Source organism: Notamacropus eugenii, chromosome 4 (genome assembly GCF_028372415.1).
Source record: "Notamacropus eugenii isolate mMacEug1 chromosome 4, mMacEug1.pri_v2, whole genome shotgun sequence".
In the NCBI taxonomy this organism is placed as follows: Eukaryota; Metazoa; Chordata; class Mammalia; order Diprotodontia; family Macropodidae; genus Notamacropus; species Notamacropus eugenii.
This window is the reverse complement of record NC_092875.1, coordinates 238,374,762-238,402,331: the sequence shown is the minus strand read 5'-3', so window position 1 is coordinate 238,402,331 and position 27,570 is coordinate 238,374,762. Positions and strand designations below refer to the sequence as shown.

At 34.3% G+C, this 27,570-nt stretch overlaps 1 protein-coding gene across 18 annotated transcripts in view; it reads right to left on the bottom strand.

The window, feature by feature from the left end:
• Window positions 1-27,570, bottom strand: part of EPB41L3 (erythrocyte membrane protein band 4.1 like 3) — a 357,632-nt gene that overhangs the window by 148,785 nt on the left and 181,277 nt on the right. For all 18 annotated transcript variants that reach the window (XM_072604292.1, XM_072604278.1, XM_072604276.1 and 15 more), the window contains exon 3: window positions 25,840-26,037. In XM_072604292.1, the coding sequence (XP_072460393.1) occupies window positions 25,840-26,037 (198 nt within the window). The remainder of the gene's footprint in view (window positions 1-25,839; window positions 26,038-27,570) is intronic.

The following is a 27,570-nucleotide window of genomic DNA, read 5'->3' as shown; positions in this document are numbered from 1 at the left end:
TGGCATTACTACGTCTCTATAAGAACTCTACACTATGTACTAAAACCATTGTAGGTTGTTGATTCATGCCTGTTTCCCAGAAGGCAGTATAATTATAAAAATAAAAGAAGGTAACATGATAAGAATAAACAATCATTTTTAAAATACAAACAATAATCTGAGGCTATTGTGCTAGATCATCTTCACATACCACGAACCTATTATTTCTCAAAAAGATTTGCAGCACTGTCAGCTGACATGTCAGTGTGAAAAATATTAATTTTAAAAATAAAATATACAAGTAATATTTATTCTCTAAAAACAATCTTATTTTTAGTTGGCTATTTTAAATGGAACTTGAATGGTGGAAGAAAAAATAATAATTAAATGTATAATACACACATTAGAGAATTTTAATTCAGAATTATTTTAAAACAAAATTTTAAATATTTAAACATGTTTAAATATTTAATTTTAATTGAATTAAATTTTTGACAATAAAAACTTTTCATAAATGACATCAGAGCATGCTTCCCCCTAGTCTCTTACATATTCCCCAAATGCAAATGAATGTCTGATAAGAACAAATCTATTACAAATAATTACACATCAAGTGATGTTTTCAGGCCATTTCCCTCTGTTTAGTTGAGCATATAATAGTCTGGATTAGTCTTTCAAATTCAGGCAGCATATCTGAAGGAAAAAAATCTTTTCTAGTGTTTAAATATTTTGGTCCTTCATTGTTGCTTCTAGATTTGTATCATATTTAGTGTGACAAAATAATATCTAACACACAGTAACCACAATGCCTGACACTATCATCCGGATCAATTATCTAACACTATCAGAATCAGAGTTAGATCCATGTGCCAAATGTGAGTGACATCTTAAAACACCATTTTCTCTTTTGGGGACAATCTACATTAATACTGTTTGAGCTCACAATCCTAAAAAGCCAGTACTAATCTGGGGGGAAGGGAGAGGAAATAATTGCTAAATACCGCTAAGAAGATTGATGGGTTAGTTCTGATTCTGGAACTGAAACAAATAAGAATGTGTCTTCTTTGTCAGAAGCCAAGTCCTGGCTAGGGCTAATACAAAGATCCAGCCTGCTGGGCTCCAAAGATTTAGTATTTTATAAAAAGAGAAAAGCAACCTTATCAGGACATTACTTCTGATGTATACCATGCACACATACAATGCAAATGCATTAAGTATTAGTAAAAAAAACAAAAAACAAAAAAAAAACTAGTTTTAAAAAAAGCCATCTGCTCAGTATTAGCAATGGATACTAAATATCAGGCACAGAGATTGTGCAAATAAAGCAATTATGCATTTTTCATTAAAATAATATTGACAAGACAATTTGAATACAAAAAGCATAAATCAACTTTAAAAAATTACACTGGTAAGAATTTGCAGTTGTTTATTTTGGAGGAGAATTTAAAATGTACTCCATTCATCTACAGAAATGAAATATTTAAAAAATCATTCTGGACTAAGTCCTTTAGGCTAAGATGACTGCTGCTGTGACTTGTATCGTACTCAGTAAATATGTTGCTAAAACCCCAAATAATAATAAAATATAATCTTAAAGCATGCTGCATTAAATTGTCAATTTAGGTAACATCCCTAACATCAAGTATTATGGATTCTCCTTGACCTGTGTATTACTAAGAAGAAATCCAGCAGACACAGTCTACCATACCAATTTTTTTTTAAAAAATGGATCAATTCTAGAGTTTGCTGGAATATTTTGCTTTAGAGCAATCACTAAAACTGTTCATGTACCTTACAAGTTCAGTCTAATGAAAGCACTGGGATCAAAAATGGGTTTATATGCTGTAGAATTAATATTCCATAAAAACAATAAGCTTCTTTTCATAGTTTCCATTTCTCAAAATTCATGGTTAGGGTTGGCAATGCACCAGCTCTTTGTCACTCATATCTGAAAAAGGCAGCAGTGAAGAGCAGGTTGATGCCAAGGTCTAAGTGAGACTTTTTACTGCACCCACTTTAGGAAACAAATAGACCATTAGAATAAAGTACACACAATAGCTGCTTGACAAGGTTATTTCTTTTGTTGATAAGACACCTCCACTCTTCAGAACGGTTCATGCTCTAATGTCTAATCTGGACATTTTAATTCAACAATTTCAAAGCTATCCCTGACCTAGATTGCAGGAACAATCACTAGGCAACTCTAGCAAAGTAGGACACTTCTGACAAATGAAGCAGCAGGAAGTCAGAGTTCAAGTTCACCAGATATAACTATGTATGTACCACTAATAGTCATCTCATTCAATATAACAGAGAAAACGGGGAGGAAAACCCTTTACTGACTGAAGCTTCTTTTTGGCAAACATAAGTCTCACGGGTTCAGTCTGATGCCAAAGTACAATAACCTTTTCAAGAATAAACAACAATAAAAACCCTGCAGTTCATCTAACACGTTACCTAACCCTGCTTTGGGTGGAGGAAATAGAAAGGGAAGATCAGGCGGGTGCCCACTCATGTTTGATGGAGAAGAAAAGCAAGATTTGGAAGGGAATTCTAGATTTTTCTGTGGTCCTCTCTGGGACTGGGGGTTGAGGGTGGGCAGGAGGTGAGAGAAGAGAAGGACTGGATGAAGGGATACTTACAGAAAGGGGAATAAGACAGATTGCTACACTCTTCTCCATTACAAAAATATGGCCCTAGTATTATTCTTAATGGATCTGTTTAGTGTCAGTACAGTAGATGATTATATGAATCCTGTTTTTTTAAAACTGAAAACAATTCTGTGGAGGCAGCAGCTTTTTCAGACTTAATTTTATGCTAATAGTGCTTTTAAGACTTCAAATATAATACATACTAATGCAAAACTATTCACAGCATTCACCTTGAGGTTCCTGAAAGAGTGTAGGGGGCATGCCACAGACTGGTTATACCTTCATAAAATAAATTTTAACATTTCTTGGGTTCCATTCCATTTAGATAATTAGAATTCTATTACATAATCAACTACAGAAAATTAAAGTAAAGATGCAAAATGAGAAAGCAAGCAAAGAATTTAAATGGGTAGGGAAAATAGGCAAAGCAATTGGGGAAAATGAATTCAGAATTCTGTCCCCATCTATATATCTTGAGTAGAGCACTATGATCCATCCTAGGGAGCACCTTGGTTTCAGTATCTGTTCCTAATGCCTTGAACCTAACGATGCTTCTGTGATACCATCTATAGTGTGTACCTTTTAAGAACAGTGCTGAGTAGTACTTAGTAAAACAATGTATGAACTTTGAAAACACGGTGTGCCTTCATAATATTCTAATGAAAGTATATTCTATCTAATATTATTAGCTTGATATCATTAAGTAGAATAGCTATCATCATCAAGCATCTACTGATGCTTGTACATCATATAGAACACTGAATCCACTATTATCTCTGTTGACTTAATTAACATGCTTCAATGTTTAATTTTACCTTCAGATTCACTTATTTTCAGTCATCTCTAAAATGCGCATGCCCTTAAGAGATATCTATTGCCCACAACTGATTTTGAACCAAGGTTCTCTATAACACAGTTCAGTTACAAAGTCACAATTTTGCAGGAGAAAGGGAGAAAACAGTATTATAAAATAAGGTCCTACCAATTAAGCACTGTTAAATTGTTTTAAGTGGGGTGGGAGGAAAGGTCATATAATGAGAAGATCAGTTCCTGGGTGAATTTCTGTTTTTTCCTTTTATTTCTATTTTCTTATAAGCAATTTTTACTACATTCACAGACTGTAGAACTCTATATTTGGTAATGCAGGAAAATATTCTACATGGGGCAACTAAGTACAATGAAATGGACCTGAAATCAGGAAGACTCATTTTCTTAAGTTCATACTGGCCTCAGAAACTTACTAGCTGTGTGACCCTGGGCAAGTCACTTCACCCTGTTTGCCTTAGATACTTATCTGTAAAATGAGCTGGAGAAGGAAATGGCAAATTTGGCACTGCCATATCTTTGCCAAGAAAACCCCAAATGGGATCATGAAGAGTCAGATGCGACTGAACGACTGAACAATTCTACACAAAAAAAATATACATTTATCTGCTACTGTAAAAAAGACAATATATTGACCAGTGGGGGTTTTTTAAGCCATTTAAAAAAAATTGCATTACACTGAACTTTGTTAATAAATGTACTTCTTTGCATATGGCAGATCATAAAAGCAGATAAATAAGAGCATGGAAGAATTGGCAGCCATTAAAGGGAACTTCTCCTTGACCCATTCTGTAATGTTTCAGAACACATAAAAGTGTGAGGTGAGTATCTTAAGAGAAAAACACTACTTCCCTATTCACCGTAACCCTGGGCTGACTCACATTTTATTTGACAAGCACTAGAAAGTTGGAAATGGTGCGTGTTTAATTATTTTCAGAACACATCTAGGCATGTAAAACTTGCTCTAATTTCTGACAAGGTGGCCATAGTGCCTTTGCTGAATTTTCTGTCTCACCTCAATTTTTCTAATATCAGAAAAAGTATATGGGCTCTCTTTCTAAGCCCATTTTTTCTCAGTCCTGGTAATAAAGACAATTGATGTTTAACTACTTGTGAAACATAATCATGTAAACAAAATTGTCTGATGATTAAGAACCCACAGGTTATTTTTCTACATTCAAAATAAATAACTTCCTCTCTACTTTAACCAAACTGTCTACCTTTTTCTAACTGAGTATCTGATATGAATTACCAAAGCTTCAAAAAACCCCAATTTCAAGGAAAAACATTAAAATGGATAGTTAAGAGAAATACTGTATTAAAATTGATTTTTAGATGACATACGTACCAAAAAATACTACCTTATTCCAACAACTTAACTCCAAACTAAACCTCCCAAACACTTTGGATGTGCTCCCTACTCAGACCATAAAGAACCATTAACAGGCCAAATGCCCTTACAACAAATAGGATAAATGGGGAAAAAACATTTCCAAACCATAATTAGTCAAAGACTCATTTATTCCAAATGTTTTTTATGCCAAAATTAGAGCACAATAAGAATAGTGATGTGAAGTCAGTTCAACGTCGTGTAAAAGGATTTAATGGATGGCACAATGAAATGATAATATACGAATTGGGGCACTGGTGGCTCAAAACACTCCCAAAGTACCTAATTTACACAATGGGATATATTTTACTTAGTATTAGACCTTTCTCCCCCATAGTCTTAAATGTCGGTAACTTATCTTGATTTTTCATCTTTCTAGTTTTTATAAATACATCTTGAACTTTGCAAACCATGAAATAAATAATAGCACAATATCAAAAAAAGTATCAGAACTGTGTTAATATACGCCTTCAAGGTTTCCTAGGAAAGAACACTACCATAAAGGATGATTCATTTTACAGTGATTACATGGGGCATTGTTTAGTAATTCATCACATAACATCACAAAATATTTTTTTATGGAATCTAGTAGAATCTGTTGACTATCTATTTTAAAAACTCAAACTTTCTTTAAGGAGATTAGCCTATTTTTATGTTCCTGGAGCAAGTACTATTTTAGACAATTCCCCAGTCATAAACGACATCAGGTCTAATACAGGTGAACCACATTACCCTCACACATAGTGATGACATCAAAACTTTATCTTCCTGAGTTTTAAACCTTCAGTTTAAAAAAAAGATAATAATCTCCAATTTTGAAGGAATGGTTTTTAACTTAAGTAGTATCAATGGAAGGATGACTTTAATCAAGAAATATTATTATACTGTCATACAATATTATACAATAAATCTAGTATATTATATAATATGATGGCATAGCAGTATATAAATAGGACAGTATACTGTTATACAATAAATGTAGTATAAATAGTATAATATAGTATATAACAATAGCACAGTAACATACTATCATACCATATTCTACAGTAGCCAAATTCACTTCTTGTTCTATAAAACAAATCAATGAATATGTCCTTCTGAACGAGCACCATCACCTCCACATAGTAAAGAGTATATTCAGGTTCATTTTCCATACCAGGGTATTCAAATTAATTGAATAACCTAGACCAAACAGAGAATGAAAAAAGACCTTGCCTCTGATTTAGAAAGAAACTAAAAATGATTGGAATAGATTTAAATGTTCTTATTTCTCCATGAGATATCAATATTATGGCTTAGCAGCATTTGAGAGAACTAAAATTACAACTACGCAAAGGAGTTTGGCAGACGTAGTGAGATGGGCTTGGCACAAGGAAGACCTGAATTCAAACTCAGACTTAGGCACTTAGCAAGTCACCTAATCTCTTTTTGCCTTAGTTTCCTCAACTGTAAAACAGTAGTCCCTACCTTCCGGAATTGTTCTAGGAATCAAATAAGGCATCTGTAAGCATTTAGCACAGTACCTGGCACACTGTAAGTGTTTGATAAAATGCTTGCTTTCTTTATCTGCTATTGTTATTATCTTGTAAGTATAAAAAGAAATATTCTAAAGAGTTAATATAAACTAAGTGATATTTAGCCTTTTCTGATTTTGAAACCAAATATAAAACATCTGATTACTAATGGCAAAAGACAACAATCTGATGCTCTACCAAATTATAATTGTGCGTAATTTATAAAAATTTCGTATTCTTTAACTGTGACTCCATGAGTTTAATCAAACATCTTGGATTCTTTTTACTTTGTTCATGTTTATTCATATACTTTGATACTACTGTATTCTGATTTCCAAAAATGGTTCTATTCATCATTATCACAGAAACATAAAGATTCAGCTTCTCAGAATATTTGCAGAAAATAGGCAACAATAAAAATTGTGCATGTGATTCTCTTTCCTCAACCCCCATCCTTAATTTAGGGAGTATGAAATTTTGCCCCATTGTAACTCCATTCCTTGGTTCCCAAGTTGGGTGGACCTAGTCATGAATGAAAGAAACATTAATAAAGCCACTCTGCTTGGCAACAGAATCTTGAAAACTCCAAGGAATGCTATTGATAAGTGTCAGGACAAATGTCATCCCCAGCTAAAGACCATTAATGACTTGGAAAGTAACTGACCAGACTTACGCCTAAACCTTTAACAATCTGATATTTGTTCAGTGGTTTTTCAGTCATGTCCAACTCTTGATGACCCCACTGGGGCTTTTCTTGGCACAGATATTGGAATGGTTTGCTGTGTCCACCAGCTTATTTTACAGATGAGGAAACTGAGGCAAACCCTGATTTGCCCAGGGTCACACAGCTAGTGTCTAAAGCTAGATTTGAACTCATGTCTTCCTGACTCCAGACCCAGCATCCTATCTGCTGAGCTACCAAGCTGCCTTTGAGATATATTTAGTTGATAAGAATTCCTAACACATTAATCAGGTGTTTGCTTTTGAAACCAATAAGCTAATAAAGAAAAATTAAACAACTCAGAGGAATGACAAACACCCTTTCTCCTAACAACTCTATCAGTTAAATCATAATTTTAGAACATGCATTACCTCCAAATTTAGAAAATTAATCTATATTATTTCAGTCCATACCATCTTAAACATAGAAATACTTCATTACAACATGAGTAAATGATTTTCCTTCTCAATTTGCATATTTAATTTTTATATCCAAACTATATAATCAGGGATGTACTGCAAACATTGAGAAGTTTTTTTCTTTCTTCTTTTCCTACAAAAATATAGCAAGCCAACCTGAATGGCAAGAAGCAATGAAAACAGCTTGAGACACACAGAGTTCCAAACCATAAATATCTGCTCTTTCCTGATGTGAGATAGAAAAGAAAAGTTTCAAAATGAAGACATAAAAGAGCACTTACTGGAATCCTTCAAGGGAAAAAACAAAAAAGCTACATCAGCCTGCTCTGCTGACCAGAGAGCCAGGACGTAGCAACTTTAGAAACAAAACCAATTTTATAGCTAATTGCTCTTTGCATATGAATGTCCTTTGAAGTTGATCTAGGACAATAACCTGGTCCTTTTTCATTTTATGTCTTCTTAAAGATTACCATGTTCCCCTACACAGAGTAAAAGCTTAGTTAATGTTAGCTAGATAAAATGAAAAATTAACAAGGAATTAAACTAGTCAACATGCAGACTAAGGCAAAGTCAAGATCATTTTTGTAACCCCCTAGAAATATTTTGCTATAAATCTATTTGGAAGTTTTAAATAATACATTGTCTACCAAATTCCCCTGCCACGACATACAACTCGTATCTCAATATAACAAAAGCTTCCCAATGCTATTGCCTTTTTACTTTTTTAACTCATTATCACAAAGTAAAAAGAAACAACTCAAAATAGCTGGACCAAGTAGGTCCACAGGCATTGTTACTGTTCATAAGGCACTTTCCAGAGATGCATGTACACTGGTCTCACTTCTATATCTACCACATAAAGATATATCTACTTAATCCCTAAAAACTCAATTTAATGTACTATTTGAATTAGTTATCGAACTGATTTGTGTGGGAGGTCTTTCCATTTTCCTCTAATATCTACCTAATATAAAATATTAGAAACAATTCCATTCAATCAAAACCCCATCTTTAATATTGAGGATATCTCTGTTAATAGAAGAAAAAAAGAGGATCACTGATATGGGAGACAAATAACCCCAGCAAAGATTTCCTTGGTGTGCTTTTGGCACAGAGATTAGCAGAGTAGTCTTAAGTACTATTTCAACTTTAATAGTATATTAGAGATTGAGGCATCAGGGTCTAACTGAAGAAAAATATTCTACTTTCCTTCCATCTGTCCCTCCTGCAAATTTCATCTATGAACGCCTCTGAAATTGATATGGTTCAAGTTGGTCCTACTCCAAACTTTCTATAGGTTTGTTTTCATTTCCACTGTTTTTCATTATTTTTAAGGTTGATATTGCTTAAAATCATCCACCATCCTCCTTAGTAAATATTTACAAATAACTATATTTTAACCAAGTCATGCTTCTGCAGACATGTCTCTCAGTTTGGCAAGAAGATCGAGTACTCTCCGGTGAAGGTAGTTTTGCAGCCTCTTTTTGACCTTTTCAACTATGATGATTGCTGGGCATCAGAAAAGGTCAATTTGAAACTACAGCAATTTTTCCTAATATGAAGAATTCTCATATTTCATCCCATTTATTAATTTGATGTTAATTTTGACCTTTGCTCCAAGTGGTGATGGTCTGACTGGGCAGTGATCAATCATTTCTTATTAGCATAAATCAGTTTCATTTTTTGGTGTGTATGATGTAGTTGAGTACTCATCACATCTACCATCCTTTAATTTCCTTCTGGAAGAAAGCATTCATGATATAGTCATCTGTGGCTTCTGAAAATATGAAAAGCCATATTTTCCAACATATTTTTCAATACCCTTTCCCATGCCCACTTTCACAATGAAGTCACCGAGAATTCTCTCCTGGTCAGACTAAACGTGTTTGGTCTAGGCTAGGGAACCACACTTTAGGAAGGGTGTTGTCAAGTTAGAACTTTCATTTTATAATTAAAAAAAATAAGAATAACCATGTTTGTGCCATATCCCTCTGCAAGACTGTAAGTTGAGAAGGCAAGAACTATATCTTATCAGAACTCTGTATTTTCTCTTTGCACACAGTAGTTTGGTAATAAATATTTGTTGGATTGATTAATCAATCCAGGAACTGTGCTAAGTGCTGAGAATGCAATTACTGTACTGTACTGCATTATGTTGCGTTGCATTGTATTGCATTGTGTTGTATTGTCATACGTTGCAGCATAACATGCGAGAAAGCTTATTCCTCAAAAGGATGCCTCAAATTCTTGAAGTTTTTCTGTATTGTTCTTAAATCTCCCTCGTTGCAACTTTGTCCCAGTCATAAATTTGAAGCTAGAAGGGAGGTTATTCCTAGTTTGGGGGCTGCTCTGGAGAAATTTAATTTTCTCCTTCATGGGACTGCTCTTCAGATAAGTGAAGACAGCCATCCTATGCTTCCCTTCATTTTTCTTCTCCAAGCTAAAATTTCAAAGTCCATCAACTGAGAATCAGAGGCCATGTCTCATAATACTTTTCATGTTCTTTTGGAAATGTTCCAGTTTAGAGAGAGCAAAGATAAATAAATAAATAATTTGGAGATACAAGAGACCTAGAATCTCAAGAGAAATAATGAAAAAAGTAAGACTAGAAGATTTGAGACTTCAAATTATACTGTAAGACTGCAATCAAAAATTATTTAGTATTAGTTAAAAAAATAAAGGGTAGTTAGGTGGCTCGATACGTAGAACCTCAGACCTGGCGTTGAGAAGACCTGAGTTGAAATCCAGCCCCATATGCTTACTAAGTGTATGACCTTGAGCAAGGCACTTTACCTCTGTTTGCCTCAGTTTTCTCCTCTATAAAATAGGGATAATAATAGCACCAACCTATCAGAGTTGTTACAAGGGTCAAGTGAGATAACAACTGTAAAGAGCTTAGCACAGTGCCTGGCACATAGGATTCAGTGATATGGTGCTCAATGAACTCAAAAACCTATCTTATTTGGGGAAGAACAACCATCAAAAATAATTAAATGAGAACTAGACAGGGTGACTTTCACAGATATGGCCAGGAGGAGAATTCTTAACTAAGAAAGGGACATAAGCAGGTACTAAAATTTAAAAAAATTATATGAAATTGAAAAAATGCATAAAAATCAAAGCAAGTAAGATGAAAAGGGAAGTGCTCAATTGGAAGAAAAAAATCTTTGAATCAAATGTCTCATTATTTCGCCTCTTCTTGAAGACCTCCAGAAAGTGGAAATCACTCCACAGTATCAGTTATATATTGGCGTTTTCTGTGTTTGTGTTTTGCTCACCCCTAACTTGTAATCTATTAAGGATAAGACATAAATACAAATAAATATCATATTCCTCAAGTATTGCTGTGTTGTGATTTCCCTCTTATTGGAGGTTTTCAAATGAAGACTAGTTGCCAACTCTTCCAGGAATATTATGAGGTTTTGATTCTATTACAGGTCATAGTAAATTGACCTCTGATGGATCAAGTCTTTTCATTTTTAGTTTCTATGCTTCTAATTATAATTGAATTAAAATTGCTCCCTATAAATGACCATATGAAAACACATTCCAAAATATTAATAGTAGGATCATTTTAAATTAAAACAATTTTAGGTATAATGTAGGCAAACTACTTAACTTCCCTTGACTTTAAATTTCCTCATTCATAAGATGAGAGAGTTGGTTTTAGATAGCCTCTGAAATCCCTTCCAGCTGTGTGTGTGTGTGTGTGTGTGTGTGTGTGTGTGTGTATGAGAGACAGAGAGGAACAGAGAGAGAGAGAGAAAGAGAGAGAGAGTGAGAGACAGAGAGAGAGAGACAAAGAAAGAGAGAGAGAGAGACAAAGAGAGAGAGAAGGAGAGAATATGCATAAAACCCTCACAGCTTGCAAACTGGCAAAGACGATAAGAAACGGCATCAGTAAGGTTGGAGACACTGTGGGAGAAAAACAAAGCTATTAATAGTCTGGAAATTAATCTACTCATTCTAAATATTAATCCGGAATCATGATATTAAGGTGAATAAATTGCTGACATAAGACATATAATACAGCACAAATAACTGAAAACCAGGAACTACGTTTCAACTATATAAAATCTATGGTAGCACTCTTCGTAGTAGGAAAGAATCAGACATTAAGTAGATGCCCATAGACTGAAGAATGACTTCAAAAACTGAGATAGGAATGAAATATTATGCAGTGAGAAATTACAAATATGAAGAATTCAGAGAAACATCAGAATTCTTGCAATGTTTATGCACTGTGAAATAAGGAAAAGTAAAAGGCCACTATACACAATGTATGTATCAATGAATAGATCACTTGGACGGGATACAACACCGAGTAATCGAAACGCCAGTGAAGATTCTGGAAAAGAGATAATGAAGCATACTCTTCTCCTCATGGCAGGGAACAGGAGGAACTATTAAAATGTTGTATACATGATCTGGGGTCCTTTTGGGGGGCCCTTTTATTGGATGTTTTTGCTTTTTGTTTTGTTTTGTCAAACTAGATAGCAGAGGTTGTCTTTTGCCCAGAAATAAAACATTTAAAAACAAAAAGACTGCTCTTCGCACAGTATAACCAGGCACATAGTAGGCACCTAGTAAAAGCTTGTTAACTCAACAAAACATAATTAATCACCACTTTTCCAACCCCACAAAGTAGTCTGGTTCCAAATTGGTGTAACCTTTGTATTGTACTATGCTTTAGACTAAAATCAAGACTGTTATTTGGTTAATAAGAATTTATGATATGCCTCTTTCATTACAGAGATAAGCAAACATAAAGCTCAAAAAATATTTTAAAGGGTCATGTAGGTGACACATTAGATAGAGTGCCAGGCCTGGAGTCAGGAAGACTCGTCATTCTGAATTCAAATCTAGTCCCCAGACTCTCACTAGTTGTGTGATCCTCGGTAAGTCACTTCACCCTGTTTGCCTCAGTTTCTTCATTTACAAAATGAGCTGGAGAAGGAAATGACAAACTACTCCAGTATCTTTGCCAAGTAAACCCCAGTAGGGTCACAAAGAGTCAGACACAACTGAAAAACAACTGAACTAAATTCTTTTATTGAGATCCAAATTTTTTTTTTTTCACATCGAGACCTATTCATGAAAAATCAGCTTAAAGTATCAAGAAAGGAAATAATTTTTTTTTTTTACTGGTTTACTAAAAGGACCCATGTGTACAAAAATATTTATAGCAGCTGTTTTTGTGGTGGCCAGGAACTGGAAATCAAGGGTATAACCATCGACTGACAAGTTGTGGTACATGAATGTAATGGAATACTAGTGTGCTTTAAGAAATGACAAACAGGCAGACTTCAGAAAAACCTGGAAAGACTTACATGAACTGATGCTGAGTGAAGTGAGCAGAGCCAGGAGAACATTGTACACAGTAATAGCCACACTGTGGGAGGACTGTTTTTGATAGACTTAGCCCTTCACAGCAATGCAAAAAACTAAAACAATTCCAAAGGATTCATGATGTAAAATGCCATCCACATCCAGAGAAAGAACTATGGAGTCGGAACGCAGAATGAAGCAGATTATTTTCTCCTTTGTTATGTTTTGTTTTTCTCATGGTTTCTTCCATTCATTTTAATTCTTCTATGTAATATGACTGATGTAAAAATGAGTTTAACAGGAATGCATGTATAGAATCCATTTAAGATTGCATGCCATCATGGGGAGAAGAAGGGGGAGAAAATTTGGAACTTATGGAAGTGATTATTCAAAACTTGAAACAAAGAAATTAATAAATTTTGAGGGGAAATTTAAAAAAATTGGTTTACTGCCATCATGATCTCCTCACACTGTAATCGTTGAAACAGCCTCTTGCCCCTCTCCAATCCTCCACAAAGTCATCAAAGTGAGATTCCTAAAGCACAAGTTCAACCATATCGCTCCCTGGCTCCAAAAATCTCTAATTGCTCCCCTTTTGCCTACACAATCAAATATAAATTCCTCTGCTTTAAGTTTAAATTCCTACATTATCTGTTCCATTTTCAGGCACATTACATGTTCCTTTCATTCACAAACTCTACATTCCACCTAAATTGGCCTACTTTCTGTTCCTAGATTCTGACAATTTACTTTGATTTCTTGCCCTAGCCCTTGAACAGATTTTCCCACAACTAGAATCCCCAAGTCCCTTCATAGTTCTCGTTCTACCGCATGCAGTATGCCATTCCCAATTTCCTTGCAAAAAGGTATTGTCTCATTCTTCCTGTTTGCATTTCCAGGACATAGCAGAGCATATATTAGCTTCTTAATACACATGCATTGATTTCTCTCACTCAGCTACTAGAGTCTGTCCCCCTAAAATTACTTTGCATTTGTCCTGTATAGTCTTTGTAATTACTCACACTTGTGCATCTTATTTCCTTGGATAGACTGCAAATTCATTGAGGGCGGATATTGTTTCATTTTTGTCTTGATACCCCCAAACCCTCACATGATTCCTGGCAAAGAGAATTCCTGGGATGACTTTCCCAATCTTTCTTAATTCTAATCTTTCCTCTTATAATTACTTCTTAGTTTTCCTATATTTAGCTTTTTTATACATATATGTTGGCTTGTTATCTCTCTCATTAGATTGTGACCTCCTTAGGGAGCAATTGTTTTCTGCCTCTTTTTGAATCCTAGTAGGCACTTAATAAATGCCTACTGACTGAGTTTCAGGCATGTAGGAGGTGATTAATACATGCTTATTGATCCATTGCTTTCTAGGTAAGCGGTGGGTAATTCAAATCTAAGTATATGTGTGTATATGTATACATACACATACACATATATGTACGTACATACACGTGTGTATATGGCATTGTACTAGTTGAAGATACAAAGTACAATTTAGTACATGTTATGAATGACCTAATAATGTAGAAAGTGAATATATACAAATACAGATGATTTTGAATGGAGGGGTGTGTGTGTGTGTGTGTGAGAATATAGGCAAGTGTGATTTTGCACACATCTTTAATGACCTAATAATGTAGTAAGTGAATATATATATATACAAATAAAGATGATTTAGAATGTGTGTATGCACACGTGTGGCCACACATGCAAAAAGCACTGTGCCAGTTGAAAATATAAAGATGAATGCAATTTAGTACATCTCATTAAGGATTTAACTATGTAGTAAGCAAATATATACAAATACAAATGGTTTAGAATGGGTGTGTGCATGTGCACACACATAAAGTACTGTACTATATAAAAGATATAAAGATGAGTGTGATTTAGTACGTGGTATTAAAGATCTAATAATGCAGTAAGGGAAAAAAAGACACATATACAAGTACAGATGATTTAGAACAGCGTGTGTATGTTAAAGGGGTATGGGACTTCATTGCTAAAAACAACTCCCAAAGGGGACATTCCATGTAGACTGATACCGTCTCTGACTTAGAAGAGTTAATAAGGCCATCGAAAGGCTGTGATTTGCCTATTCTCACACAGGCAGAATAAGCCAGAGGTGAGGACTTGAATCCAGGGTTTCCTGATACTCTCTACTCTATATATCTGAAATGATCTACCGATTCTCTCTCCATTACACCATGCCACTTCTCTTACAATGATGTGCTTGGGAAAAACCTCCCAGTTTAAATTCTCATCAGGAAAAAGTTACCATCATTGCAAATAATGTAACATAAAATGTTAGCTAAAAATAAATTGCTCCTATGGAGTACTAATGAAATGCTAAGTATTAATAACCAAATCTTTTAAACTCACAGTTTGACAAATTAAACTTTTAATTCTGAACCTCAGGTCAAGTCACCCAAAGGAAATTTGGGCAAACGTAAAAAAAGAAAATCCAAGTTATTTATGTATTGATGTAGCGCTTGACAAAGTGCCTGGCACTTAAGACCAAAAGTCACTCAAGCTTTGAAAATTAAAGCCCAGGACATTTAAATTAGCATTTTAATGTACTTCAGAGTCTTACTCATTTGTGTTTCCTGACATATATGCTTCAATTCTCAACTTTGTGGTGAGTTTAAAGTGTTTAATAGGCTACATGTACACTAATTACAGAATATTAAAGTTAATTACTTTTTCAAAACAAAAAACCTGTGTGCAATCATTTTCATCAAAATGGTGTGTGTTTATTAGTCAAAACCTTAATGAATACAGATCAAGATGATTCCTACGCCCCGGGCAACAGATGTAACATTGGAGATGTTAAGGAAAAGAGAGCATATTTAAAAAGGCTTAGCATGTAGCCATTCCAATTGTTATTCCTAAGTGTCAACACACAAGAAAATAAAGTTAATTACAATTTTCTTCATCCTTGCAAATTCTCCATTGGTCTGATTTTTCAAGATAAAGAACTAGTGATTCAGTTCTAAAAAAGAGACCTTGCTTCAGCTGATACATCATTTTACCTATGAAAGGATAGTGGCTTCAAGGTGGTAAAACATATATGAAATAAAAATTCAGATAATTTCACAAAATCAAAACACAGTTAAGCCCCACAATAAGAGAGGCTCAATAAATATCCATTGAATGAATAAATGAATTCACTGGGTTTGGAGAGAAACAGCTATTTTTTGCTGGCCATGTTTCTGGATTGTGGCTGTCCTATTAGCTGCTCAACCAAAAACTTCAAAAGGAAATGGAAAGAATTTTAATTAAGCTCCTACAGGAGATGGAAAATTTGCAAATGGGATTTATTTTTCCATTCATTCCATGAAAAAAGACAGACAAAATAGAAACACATTTTCTGTATAGATAATTAAATCACCTACAAGACAAAGCAGAAAGTAATTGCCTTTATAATCCCTTTATTGCATATTTTAAAACCAATCACAAAGTTGTATGCACTATGGGCATGTAACCCTACCTAGTCCCCCCAAACTGACAGCAACTGGTCTCAAGAAATACGGTCCACCTAAGTTTCAGATAGAGAACCAGGTCTTATTCAGTCCTGGATATGTCCAGATCTATAACAGATAGGACTTGACATATACTGAATTTGAGATATACCTAGGACTAATTTAGCCTCTCTAAGGTCCACTGGTTATCAAATAGACCTCCTTCATTCTAGTCAAATTCTAATTGTCCTGGGTTGCTAATTCACTCGGAAATTTTTTGTTTTGCTGTCTACTAATGATACAGAAATATTATCTGGTACAAGACTGAATGTTGTTTGGTTTGGTTTTTTAAAAATTTTTTGGATGACTTTTGTCATATATCACAGTCATTTCCTACTCTACTTGTAGCAGAAAAACAAAATATTAAGCAAAGTAAGTGAAAACATCCAATGTGCACTGTGTCCAACAATGTATACCATTCTCTGTAGTAGTAGTTCCCCAAACCTCTGCCATGAAGAAGCATGTTTCATGATCTGTTCTCCAGGATTTCATTTTTCTCCTTTGGAAGATTCAGCTATAATGTAGTTATTTTCCACACTGCTTTCTGAATTCCACTTATTTCACTCTCTATCAGTTCATAAAAATCATTCCATGCTTTGAATTCTTCACAGTCATCATTTCTTACTTAATATATCATTATATTAATATGCCACAGTTTTCTATGCCATTCTCCAATATAAGGACACACATTTTATAATCAGTTCTTTGCCATCACAAAGAGTATTGCTATGAATATTTTGTTATATAATGGACCTATTTCTGACTTCACAGGCTGACAAGCTTATTTACTTATCTCGAATAATTCCAAATTAAGATCCACAACGGCTGGGCTGTTTCATTGCTTCACTAACAATGCATTGGTGCCTCTCTTTCCACAGCCTGTCAACACTGATTGTTGCCATTTTTTCTTTACTTTACCAATTTGTTCTCTGTGCAGTGAAACCTCAGAGTTGTTATGTAATCATTGATAGTTTGTGATGTTTTTGGAAAATTCTTTTCCTAAATTTTGACCACCTATCAAGAGGGCACAGCTCCAGGAATCATATTATTGGAATACAATACAGGAATGTATTATTTCCCATGCATTTAATTTTTTTTTAAATTTAACATGCATTTTCTCTCCCTCTTAACTTCTCTTACATTGAAAGAAAAACAAAACCTTTCCAAAGGAAAAGGTATAGTTAAACAATTTCAATTCCCACATAAGTCATCCCAAAACTGTATGCCTTAGTCTATCACATCTCTTTCAGAAGGTGGGTAACATGGTTCATCATCAATCATCTAGAATCACAGTTGATTATTCAGAATCAGGTCTTTAAAAGTTACTCATTTTTGTAATGCTGTTTTTAGAATATAAATTATTTTCTGGGTTGTGCTTCACTGCCTATCTTCATGCCAGTTTTGCCAGGTTTTTTGAATTCATCTCCTTCATTTGTTGTGGCAAAACAGTATTCCATTGCATTTGGATACCATAATTTAACTAATCCCCAACAAATGGGCATGCCCTTAGTTAATACTTCACTGCCACACACCCTCTCCCAATACACACAAACTGCTATAAAAAGTTTTGTACATATAGACCCTTTTTATTTTTCTTTGATCTCTCTGGCATATAAGCCTACTAATATCATGACTGTGGCAGTGGTATCCTGGATATTGTGGGTATCTGACTTTATCAGCAATGTTTGATATGATTTTCTCCGCTCTACATTTTCTCTTATAATTCTACCTTTGTTAATTTTATTCATGCAAAAACATTTTCATTTTGCATAGTGTTTTCCCCTCATTTTCCCTGAGACCTTCGTTTTTTATAAATACATTTATTATTTTAACTAGTTCTATAAGTGATTTTATGAATATATCACTAAATCTATAAATTAACTTACTTAGCAGTGTTATTTTCATTGTGCTGACATAATGCAGACATGAGAAGTGGCTATTCAATTATTTAAGTCCCTCCTCATTTCTGTAAACAATGTGTATATTTGGAGCTATATAAATATTCTATGGGGACAACCAGGTAGTACAGTAGATAGAGGTGAAGGGCTTGGTGTCAGGAAGACTAATTTTCCCAAGATTAAATCTGGTCTCAGATACTAGCAGTGTGACTCTAGGAAAGTTACCTAACACTGTTTGCCTCAGATTCCTCACCAGGAAAATGAGCTGGAGAAAGAAATGACAAACCACTTCAGTATCTCTGTCAAAAAAAAAAAAAACCCAACAAAAAAACAACTTTCCTAAATAGGATCAGGAAGAATCAGTCATGACTGAAAAATGACTGAACAGAAAAATATCTTACACAGATCTTGGAATGATTACTCCAAGATATTTTATGCATTTTATAGCTCTTTTAAATGGAATTTCTTTTAGTTTCTTTCTGGTTTTTGATACTACTATACAGAAATGTTGCTAATTTTCATGGATTTACATTGTATTCTGATACTTTGATGGTGCCATTAAAAGTCTCAAATAGTTTCTTCACTTCACTACAATGCCATCTACAAAACCAGATTCGTTTTCCCTCTTTGCCATTTTTTGTACCTCTGCTTTTGGTTTTGTGTCTTACTGCTAGAGCTAACCTATCTAGAATTATGTAAATAATAGTGGAGAGAGGACCTATCTTAGCCTTTTCTCTGCTTGCACAAGAAAAAATTTCAGTGTTTCTTTACTACAAAGAACACTACCTCCTAATAATAAATAGAAGCTATTGACCATACTAAAGAAGACTGCTTCCCCACCTATTCTTTTTAGTTGTTTTTACATAACTGTGTGCTGTGATTTGTCAAATATTTGTTTTTCTGCTTTTAAAAAAAAATAGCGCAGTTTTTTCTTAAGATTGAGGTTTTTTTTTTAAAGTCAAAAATACCAATTTAACTGAAAAAGGAAAGGGAGAGGAAAAAGAATATGCATTTATATAGTACCTACTATGTGCCAGGCATCATGCTGAGCACTTTTTAAAATCTTAACCTAATACGATCATCACAACAACCCTAGAAGGTAGGTGCTATTATGGTACTGAGGCAGAGGTTAAGTGACTTCTCCAGGGTCACATAACTAGTAAGTTTCTGAGGATGGATTTGTACTTAGATCTTCCTGACTCCAGTCTTACCATTCCTACCCACTGCTCTTTCTAGTTACCTGCGAAAAAAATAGCTTTCAAGTGAAATATAGAGAATCCTAAAGCATGGTCAACTTTCCAAAGCAAATGATAAGGAAACCTTCTGCTGTGGCTGTGCAGTTATTATCCCTTCCACCAAAGAGGTTGCTGCAGCAAAGAAAGAAAACCCCACTATGTTCATATTTTATCATCCTATAAGTGCTTGTAATTGTAAGTATTTCTAGCTAGAAAATTAACCTCTGGCAGGATGTACTCAACAAACTGGATTAGAGGATCTCATATTACTGGCAAGAAAGTTTGCTGAATCTTCTGAAAGTTATTGAATTAAGGCAGCTTGTTGCTTACAATTTCATAGAGATTTGGAAATAGAGGTGACTTTAAAGACTGTCTAGCACCCATCTCTCTAATTTTATAGATATGGGGAGAAATCAAATGGTAGAGCCAGTGTTTAAACTATAGTCCTGTGATTGCTAGGGCAATGTTTTGTTTTGGTTTGTTTTAAATAAGTTTTTACTGAAGTCTTTTGCCTTTTATAAGATCATAATGCCCTCTGTTATCCCCCTCCCCATGCCATGGAGCCATTCCATGCACCAAATAGTTTTAAAGACAAGTATTTTTAAAGACAAATAAAATGAGGGGAGAAAAATCAGTATAATCAATACATCTAAATAGTATGAAAATATGTACAATGTGCAACAGTTGTAGTTTTCCCATCTCTGTCAAAAGATGGAGCATGTCTTCTCATTTCCTTTTTTTTTTGAGCCATATTAGCTTTTTATAACATTCACTTTTGTTTTTTTTCTTTTTATTGTTCTTTCTGTTTATATTGGTATATTCACTTTGTATACTGTTTTCTTGGTGCTGTTTACTTCACTCTGAATGAGTTCATAAAATTGTTTCCATGCCACTATGTAGCAATGTGCCAAAATTTATTTAAGCCATGCTTCAATTGATTTTGTTTCCAATTCTTTGCTATATACAGTGGCACTATAAATATTTTGGTGTATATGAAGACTTTCTTTTTATCAATGGTCTTTTTGGGGCATAAGTTTAGTAAATGGCATCCCTGGGTCAAAGGGTATGGACAGGACTAGTATAATATAGTACACTAATATGTCTATCCAATATTGCCAATATGAAGGGAAAGTGAAGTGATAAGTCAGGAATTGTTTTTTAATTTGCATCTCTTATTGTTGGTGATCTAGAACATTTTTTCATGATATGGTTGTTAATACTTGACATTTTTTTGAGAATTATTTTTTCGTATTCTTTGACCACTTATCTATTGGAGAATTGCTTTGAATTTTACACAAGTGTCTATTTCGTACAAATACACACACACACACATACACAAGCTACATATTTTCCAAATATATGCATAGGTTATCACAACTATCCCATTCAAATTAGTTTTTCCTTCAATTTTATGTAATCAGGATTAGAGCACTGAAAAATTGTGAGGTAAACTTTTGACAAAAAAATAAAGTAAATGCAAAAATTATCTCAGAAGTAGGGTAGAACTCAAGCAAGGATTCTATGATGAAGAATGAGAAAACGATTTATGTCTTGTGAAAAGAAATATGCAAAAAGTAATTACTGAACTTACTATCTTACTAAAGAACTACTCTTAGAAAGACCTCACTTTTGACCCAGTGAGAATTCTTCCTTAGGGAATCCCTACAGGGATAAGATACTCTGTCATCTTGCGGTCCAAAAAGAAGAGAAGAGTTTGTTATTCATTTTTTTTAATTGTTTAAGATTTTCTTTTATTTTTGTCTTTGAATAATTCCTATTGAGTTCTGGGGTTTCATCTTGCTTTTAGTGTGAAGACATTTATTAAGGAAAAAGGAAACTTGAATTGCCCAGGTAGATTATTTCTTACTTTAACTCCCATTGTGTACTTGAATCAGGTCTCTTAATTCAACTTCTGAAAGTATTTGTTGTTGTTTCAAAAATAGACTACTATTACATAAATAAGGCTTGAATTTCAGAGCTTGCCTTTTTCCTACGGCCTTTTCACCATTTCACGTCATTGAGGGACAGCATGATGCACTAGACTTGGGAGTTAAGGAACTTCTAGTTTAAATCCCACTTCAGCCTTTTATGAGTTGTATAATGAAAGGCAAGTCATTCTATCTTCTGAGCCACAGTTCCTTTTCTATAAATAGGGTTAATAATACTTGTGCTACCAGGATTCTCAAGAAAAGTGTTTAGCACACTTAAAACAGCAAGGTATACAAATGTAGTTACAGTCAATTCTTAACATTCACCACTTAACTTTTGTGACTTCAAGCATTCGCATGAATTTATTAGTAATCTCATTTTCACTTTTACGTTGGCAACCAACTCATTTGGCAGCTATGAGCCAAAGCGAAAAACGTGAGAGACATGATGTATGCAAATTTGTGGAGCAATTGGTATCTTACTAGGTACTTCACTGGCCTTCACCTACCACTGTAAAGAATTCTCTGCGCATTTACTACATATTCTCATTATTTGCTTTTAAAACTCAAGTTTTATGTTGCAATTATGCCCTCACAGTGTAGCGCAAGTCCTTTGGGCTCTAAGGTGATGTTGAAACCTCACCAGTGTCAGCATCTTCTGACAGTAACAATTGAAGTTCCAGCAAACTCTCCTTTGGTTTTCAGATGGTGGCCAAAGTAGAGACATTTCCAGCAGTATAGTATACAGTACAACACCCTCACACTGCTATCTGAGACAGTGAAAGGCAAGATTCAGGTTAAAAAGACAAGTTTTAGTTTTAAGAATTTTGTTTCATGTACACTATGGTATTGTAGATTTCACACGTAATAAAAAGTGAATGTTGTCTAAAATCAACGTGTTTTTATTTTTAACTGAGACAGCACATAAGGTCATGGAATTCTAGGAAATTATTAGCAAGAAAGAATGCTTTGCTTGTTACCAATTTTATTTTGTGTACTGCATTTTATGGATTATTTCATGTTGTGTTAAGAAAAGGGCATATTATCAAAATTAAAGTTTTGTTATAGAGAACTGTATATAGAAAAGTGTATTTTCAGCAATCTCTAACAAGATTACAGATTTTGGTGGTCATGTGAAACTGACCCTCTAATTCCCATACGTTCAGTGTCTCAGCATTTGTGTTTTTTACTTTTATGTCATTTTCCAGGAACAGTACCTCTGCAAAAGTTGAGGATTGACTGTATTGTTATTTAGTTCACAGGATTACGGATTTAGAGGTGGAAGGGATTTAACACAGATATGGCCCATCTCCTCATTTTACAAATGGGAAAACTGAGACACCCAGAGATTAAGCTGAGTTGGTCCATATCATATAAGTAGTACATGACTGGCTATTTGAACCCAAGTTCAGACTCCCAGTCCAAATATCTTTCCATTATATGCCTCCTGTTCTCATAGCTAAGCACATAGAGTTCCTATAGTCACAGTAATATGTTTGGCAAAACAAATGACTCATCTGTGAAAGATATTGTGTTCAAATTAATCTGTGTGTGATGCAGGAATTTTAGAAATTGCGTGGTGCTGAGAGTTAAAAGTCAAAGTTTCTTGTCCCATCACTGAGACTGATTTGTGACTTGGGTCATTTAACCCCAGGCTTTCTACGAAAATTGAGTACAAGCATTGAACCGATCTTTGTCTTTGTATATGAGAACAGATAGACCAACTCTTTCATCTTATAGACAAGGAAAATAGGACTCAGAAAACTTAACTGACTTGGTCAAGATCACATGGTTATTCTGTGACCGACAGTGGGTAAAAATCCATAGATACCAGTGGCAAGTGTGGAGATGTTCACATAGTACCACTTGTTTCTATAGACTCTTGTATCTATGAGTCTATAGCACAGAAGTTAAAACCAAGTGTTACAATATGCAAATATTTCATAATTTTCATTCTTCAAACTTTATAGTGACTTCTCTGAAGGTAACCAATACTATACTTTCCTCCTCATATATTATTTCTTTGCCAAAAAATTCATATTTTGTCTTTACCAATGAGTAAATTAATAAGACTCTAAAGTCAATTTTCTTCTTGTAATAATTTATAGCAACTGAAGAAGTAACTGACAGGAGTACAGGAAAACTTAATTTAAGCAGAAAAGGACCCCAAAGGATACAATTTAAATCCATAGCCAGACCACTCAATTACTGAAGTGAAAAGGCATAATAAATGTTACATACTATATCCATATACCACCTCATAGTATGTAATATTTCATAAAGTAGACTGTACAAGGATAGAAGACATCTCTGTAGCACATGAAAACACGCAATTAGCAAAAAGGCTTACTTCACAGAGGTGTTAAATTGGACAAAATCTCTGAAAAGACTCTTTCAGGAAAGGAATTTCAGTGTTCAAGTAAATAAGTTTTAAAATTTCCTTCAGTTTTATGCACCAAACTTGCATGTATTTACGCACTTACTCTATACTTAGAGAAGTGTTGGGAAAAAAATTAGAATGTTGAATTGCTTATTGTTAGGGCTTTGGCATGCAAAGGCATTGCACATATCTCTTGCTTAATAGAAAAGATGTATCCCTGAAAAGTTCAATGAATTTATTTCCCCAGTTTACTTTGACTATGCAAGAAATTTTAAAAAATAACTTAGAACCTGGAAATAATAAAATTATATTTAAGAATTTGACAAGCCTTTTCAAATGGCAACTTAAAGGAAAAGAAACTCAAAGATCATTGTCACTATCACCCAAAACAACACGAATATAAAACTTAATAAACCAGGAAATAATGCTCTGAATGTGAAAATATAGTACCAGAAAATACAGCATGTATTAGTGGCATAGTGTTACTTTGTGTGTATGTGTGTGTATAAGACTTTTGTATATACCTCAGTAAACTGATCAACCCTACAGGTACCAGAAGTGGTTCAAAGGATGTTATACTGTATGACATAGTTAACTTTCTTCTAGATTGTTCCTAGGAAAATTAATTTTCCCATTGCAACAAAGTAGTCTCCAATGGCTCCATTTGATTTTTCTCTCAAATATGAATTTAGAATCAATAGGAGATACCTTTCTACTAGAGAAAGAGAATAGTCAACGTTCCTTGACCAAGAATGGTTTTTCCAAAAAGCAGGGAATTTTCAAAATATAAATCAATACTAACTTCTCAGAGATTGTCATGGTCACTCAGATTGCAGAAGAAAATTTGTATATTCCTAGACTTTCTGGTTTAAAAAAAGCAGCATTTCAGTCCCTCTGCCTATGAGCCAAGAAGAATAGACAAATTCACAGTCAGCCATAAAGGATGTTTTATCACAAGAACATTTAAAGCCCTGGGACATATTTTTCACCTTGGTAATATCTATTTATTTTGGCATTAACAGTTGCAAAGCCATCAACATTTATCAAAGATTACAAAATCACCCAGAAGAACAAATTCTGTTATAATTAGATACTTCCCACTAAATATTTTGTCAAAAGATAAAAAGATATCCCCATTCAAAGATTCTTGAGGTCTGGGCACATTTACATTCAGAGGATAGTAGTTCTAAGAATTTTCCCCCATCCCTGTTCCACTCCAGATCATTTTATTGACAAAAAGTTATTTTGTCTTTTTCTTCTAAAAGAAAAGGACCAAATACACTGTGATCCAATTCAAGATGAAAAATAAGACATGAAGTACTGTCAAAATGAAGCAAAACACTGATTCCTTTACCTATTATTGTGAATGCCCTTGTTAACCTGGCACTACAAAATCTGTGGGCTGAAATCCACTACACTGTTCACAAGATGACTTCTCCTTGCATGTATTTCCAGCAAAAACTGATGGCAGGCTCTTCATTGACATGATTTGTTTTTCTGTGCAAACATTTAAAAATGCCTCAACATTTAGGAAAAGGACATTTGCAGGTCAAAGCATAAGAAAGCTTCCATGTGCAGAAACATGGCAGAAGCCTACCAACTGGCTAGTTAGTCCTGACCATGCATTACTCAGATGGCAACAAATCATTTAATAAATCATGCTTATAATTAAGACATAAAAACATGGTAATGGTCAAGGTCTAGCAATAAACCTTACTACCTAGCTTTAATTGGAGAAAAGATGAAAATTTGGGCTTCTTGCATATAATCTTAGTGACTAACTCAAATCATTTTGTGGGATGCTATTTCTTAAGTACGTTTTTGAGTAATAACTAGATCTCTTAGTACAAGTAAAGAAAATATAACTCTACACAGGGACTAAATTTGAAAATAAATATAGTTTGCCTGAATTTGCATAAATTATACTTATGTTCAGTAGGTTTTATATAAGTACTACCCTTCATTCAAGAAACTTGGACCAAAATTTGCCTTTCCACCCAATCTCCTCACACCCCAAAAAACAACCATAACAACTTACTTCGACATCACAGAGATATTCTGTCCCATCTAAAAGTATCACTTTGCACTGCATGCTTTTAGGCTTTTTAACTATCTTCAAAGGAGATCGAGAGAGTTTGCTGGAATATGATTTCTGAGAAAGTTTATCGTCTTCAAACTGCTGATATTCAAGCTGTTTTAAAGCTGCAGCAGCAAACTCCTGTTCCTTGTCAGTGACCTGTGAAGAACAAAGAAGTTTTAATTGCAAGACAGGAAAAAATATAATACTGTATAACTCAGGGAACAAGATGGTACATTAAGAACAGATAATTTTTCCCATGACAGAGTAAGAAATTTTGAAAGGATATTAATAACTGACATACAGATAGATTTATATACACTTCTAATTTTACCCAGTGCTTTGCCAAGAGCTTGCATTGACACAATGCAGAAATAATTTTATTTCAAGCACAAATACTAAAATATTTAATAAGAAGAAAGGGATGAAATACTGACACTAGTCTCTTTTTAGCCATTATGTGAACACCGCAGGACCCTAAAATAAATTCTATACATTTATATCTACCTTGTCCTATATTATATGGAGTATTCATTGTAACCCCATAATATACCTATTAAATATATCCAAAATATCCACAATATGTATGTGTGTATATATACACACACACACACACACACACACACACACACACACACACACACATATATTCCATTATGTATATATATATATATATATATATATATATATATATATATAGGTATACAAACATGGGCATTTGGGATACATATATACTGCATGTATGCACATGTATATGTACATGTATGTATATATTTGTATGCAGGGCAGCTATATGGTTTAGTGAATAGAGTGCTGGGCCTGGAGTCAGGAAGACTTATCTTCATGAGTTCAACTCTGGCCTCAGACACTTGTTAGCAGTGTGACCCTGGGCAAGTCACTTAACCCTGTGTGCCTTAGTTTCCTCATCTGCTGGAGAAGAAAATGGCAAACTACTGCAGTATCTTTGCCAAGAAAACTTCAAATGGGGCCACAAAGAGTCAGACAGGACCGAAACAGCTGAACAACAGCACACAATTTGTATACATGCATATAAACATACACATGTGGGAGGGGGAGGGTACATGCAAGCTCATTGAAAGCAGAGACTATTTATTTGTTTTCTTAGTATCTCCAGTGTCTGGAACATAGTAGGTACTTAATTGACCGACTGACCATGTCTATTCCCATATAAACAAATATGCTAACAATTCTTTTCATGTAAAAGAAACACAGAGAAATTAGCAAAACTATAAAACCTAGTCTTTTCTGTAATTTTGCCAGCATAAAAATATCTGATGACTCAAAATTAATTCAACATACTAAGCGTCACTGAAATTCATCACAAATTAATCCCTCAAGTCTGCTTCCCTTCACTATAAGGAGCCAGCATGAGAATGGATCAGATCTGTTCCAAAGCTTTAATCTGCTTTCAAATAGAAACAGACCAGTCCAGGCTAGATTCAACAGGGCACAGGAAGTCCTACTGCAACAACAAGATTCTCCTTTAAATCCCCTAAAAATCCGTTAAGTCCCAGATAGAGTCAATGCATCTCCCTCAAAAATGCCTTCTTTTTATTCCTTGCGTATCAAAACACTGCCCCCCCAACCACCATAACAAAGGCCAACAATTCATGCCAATTCTTCCAGTATACATGCCAAAAGATAGAACAAAAAGAGGGGCATCTCAAATTC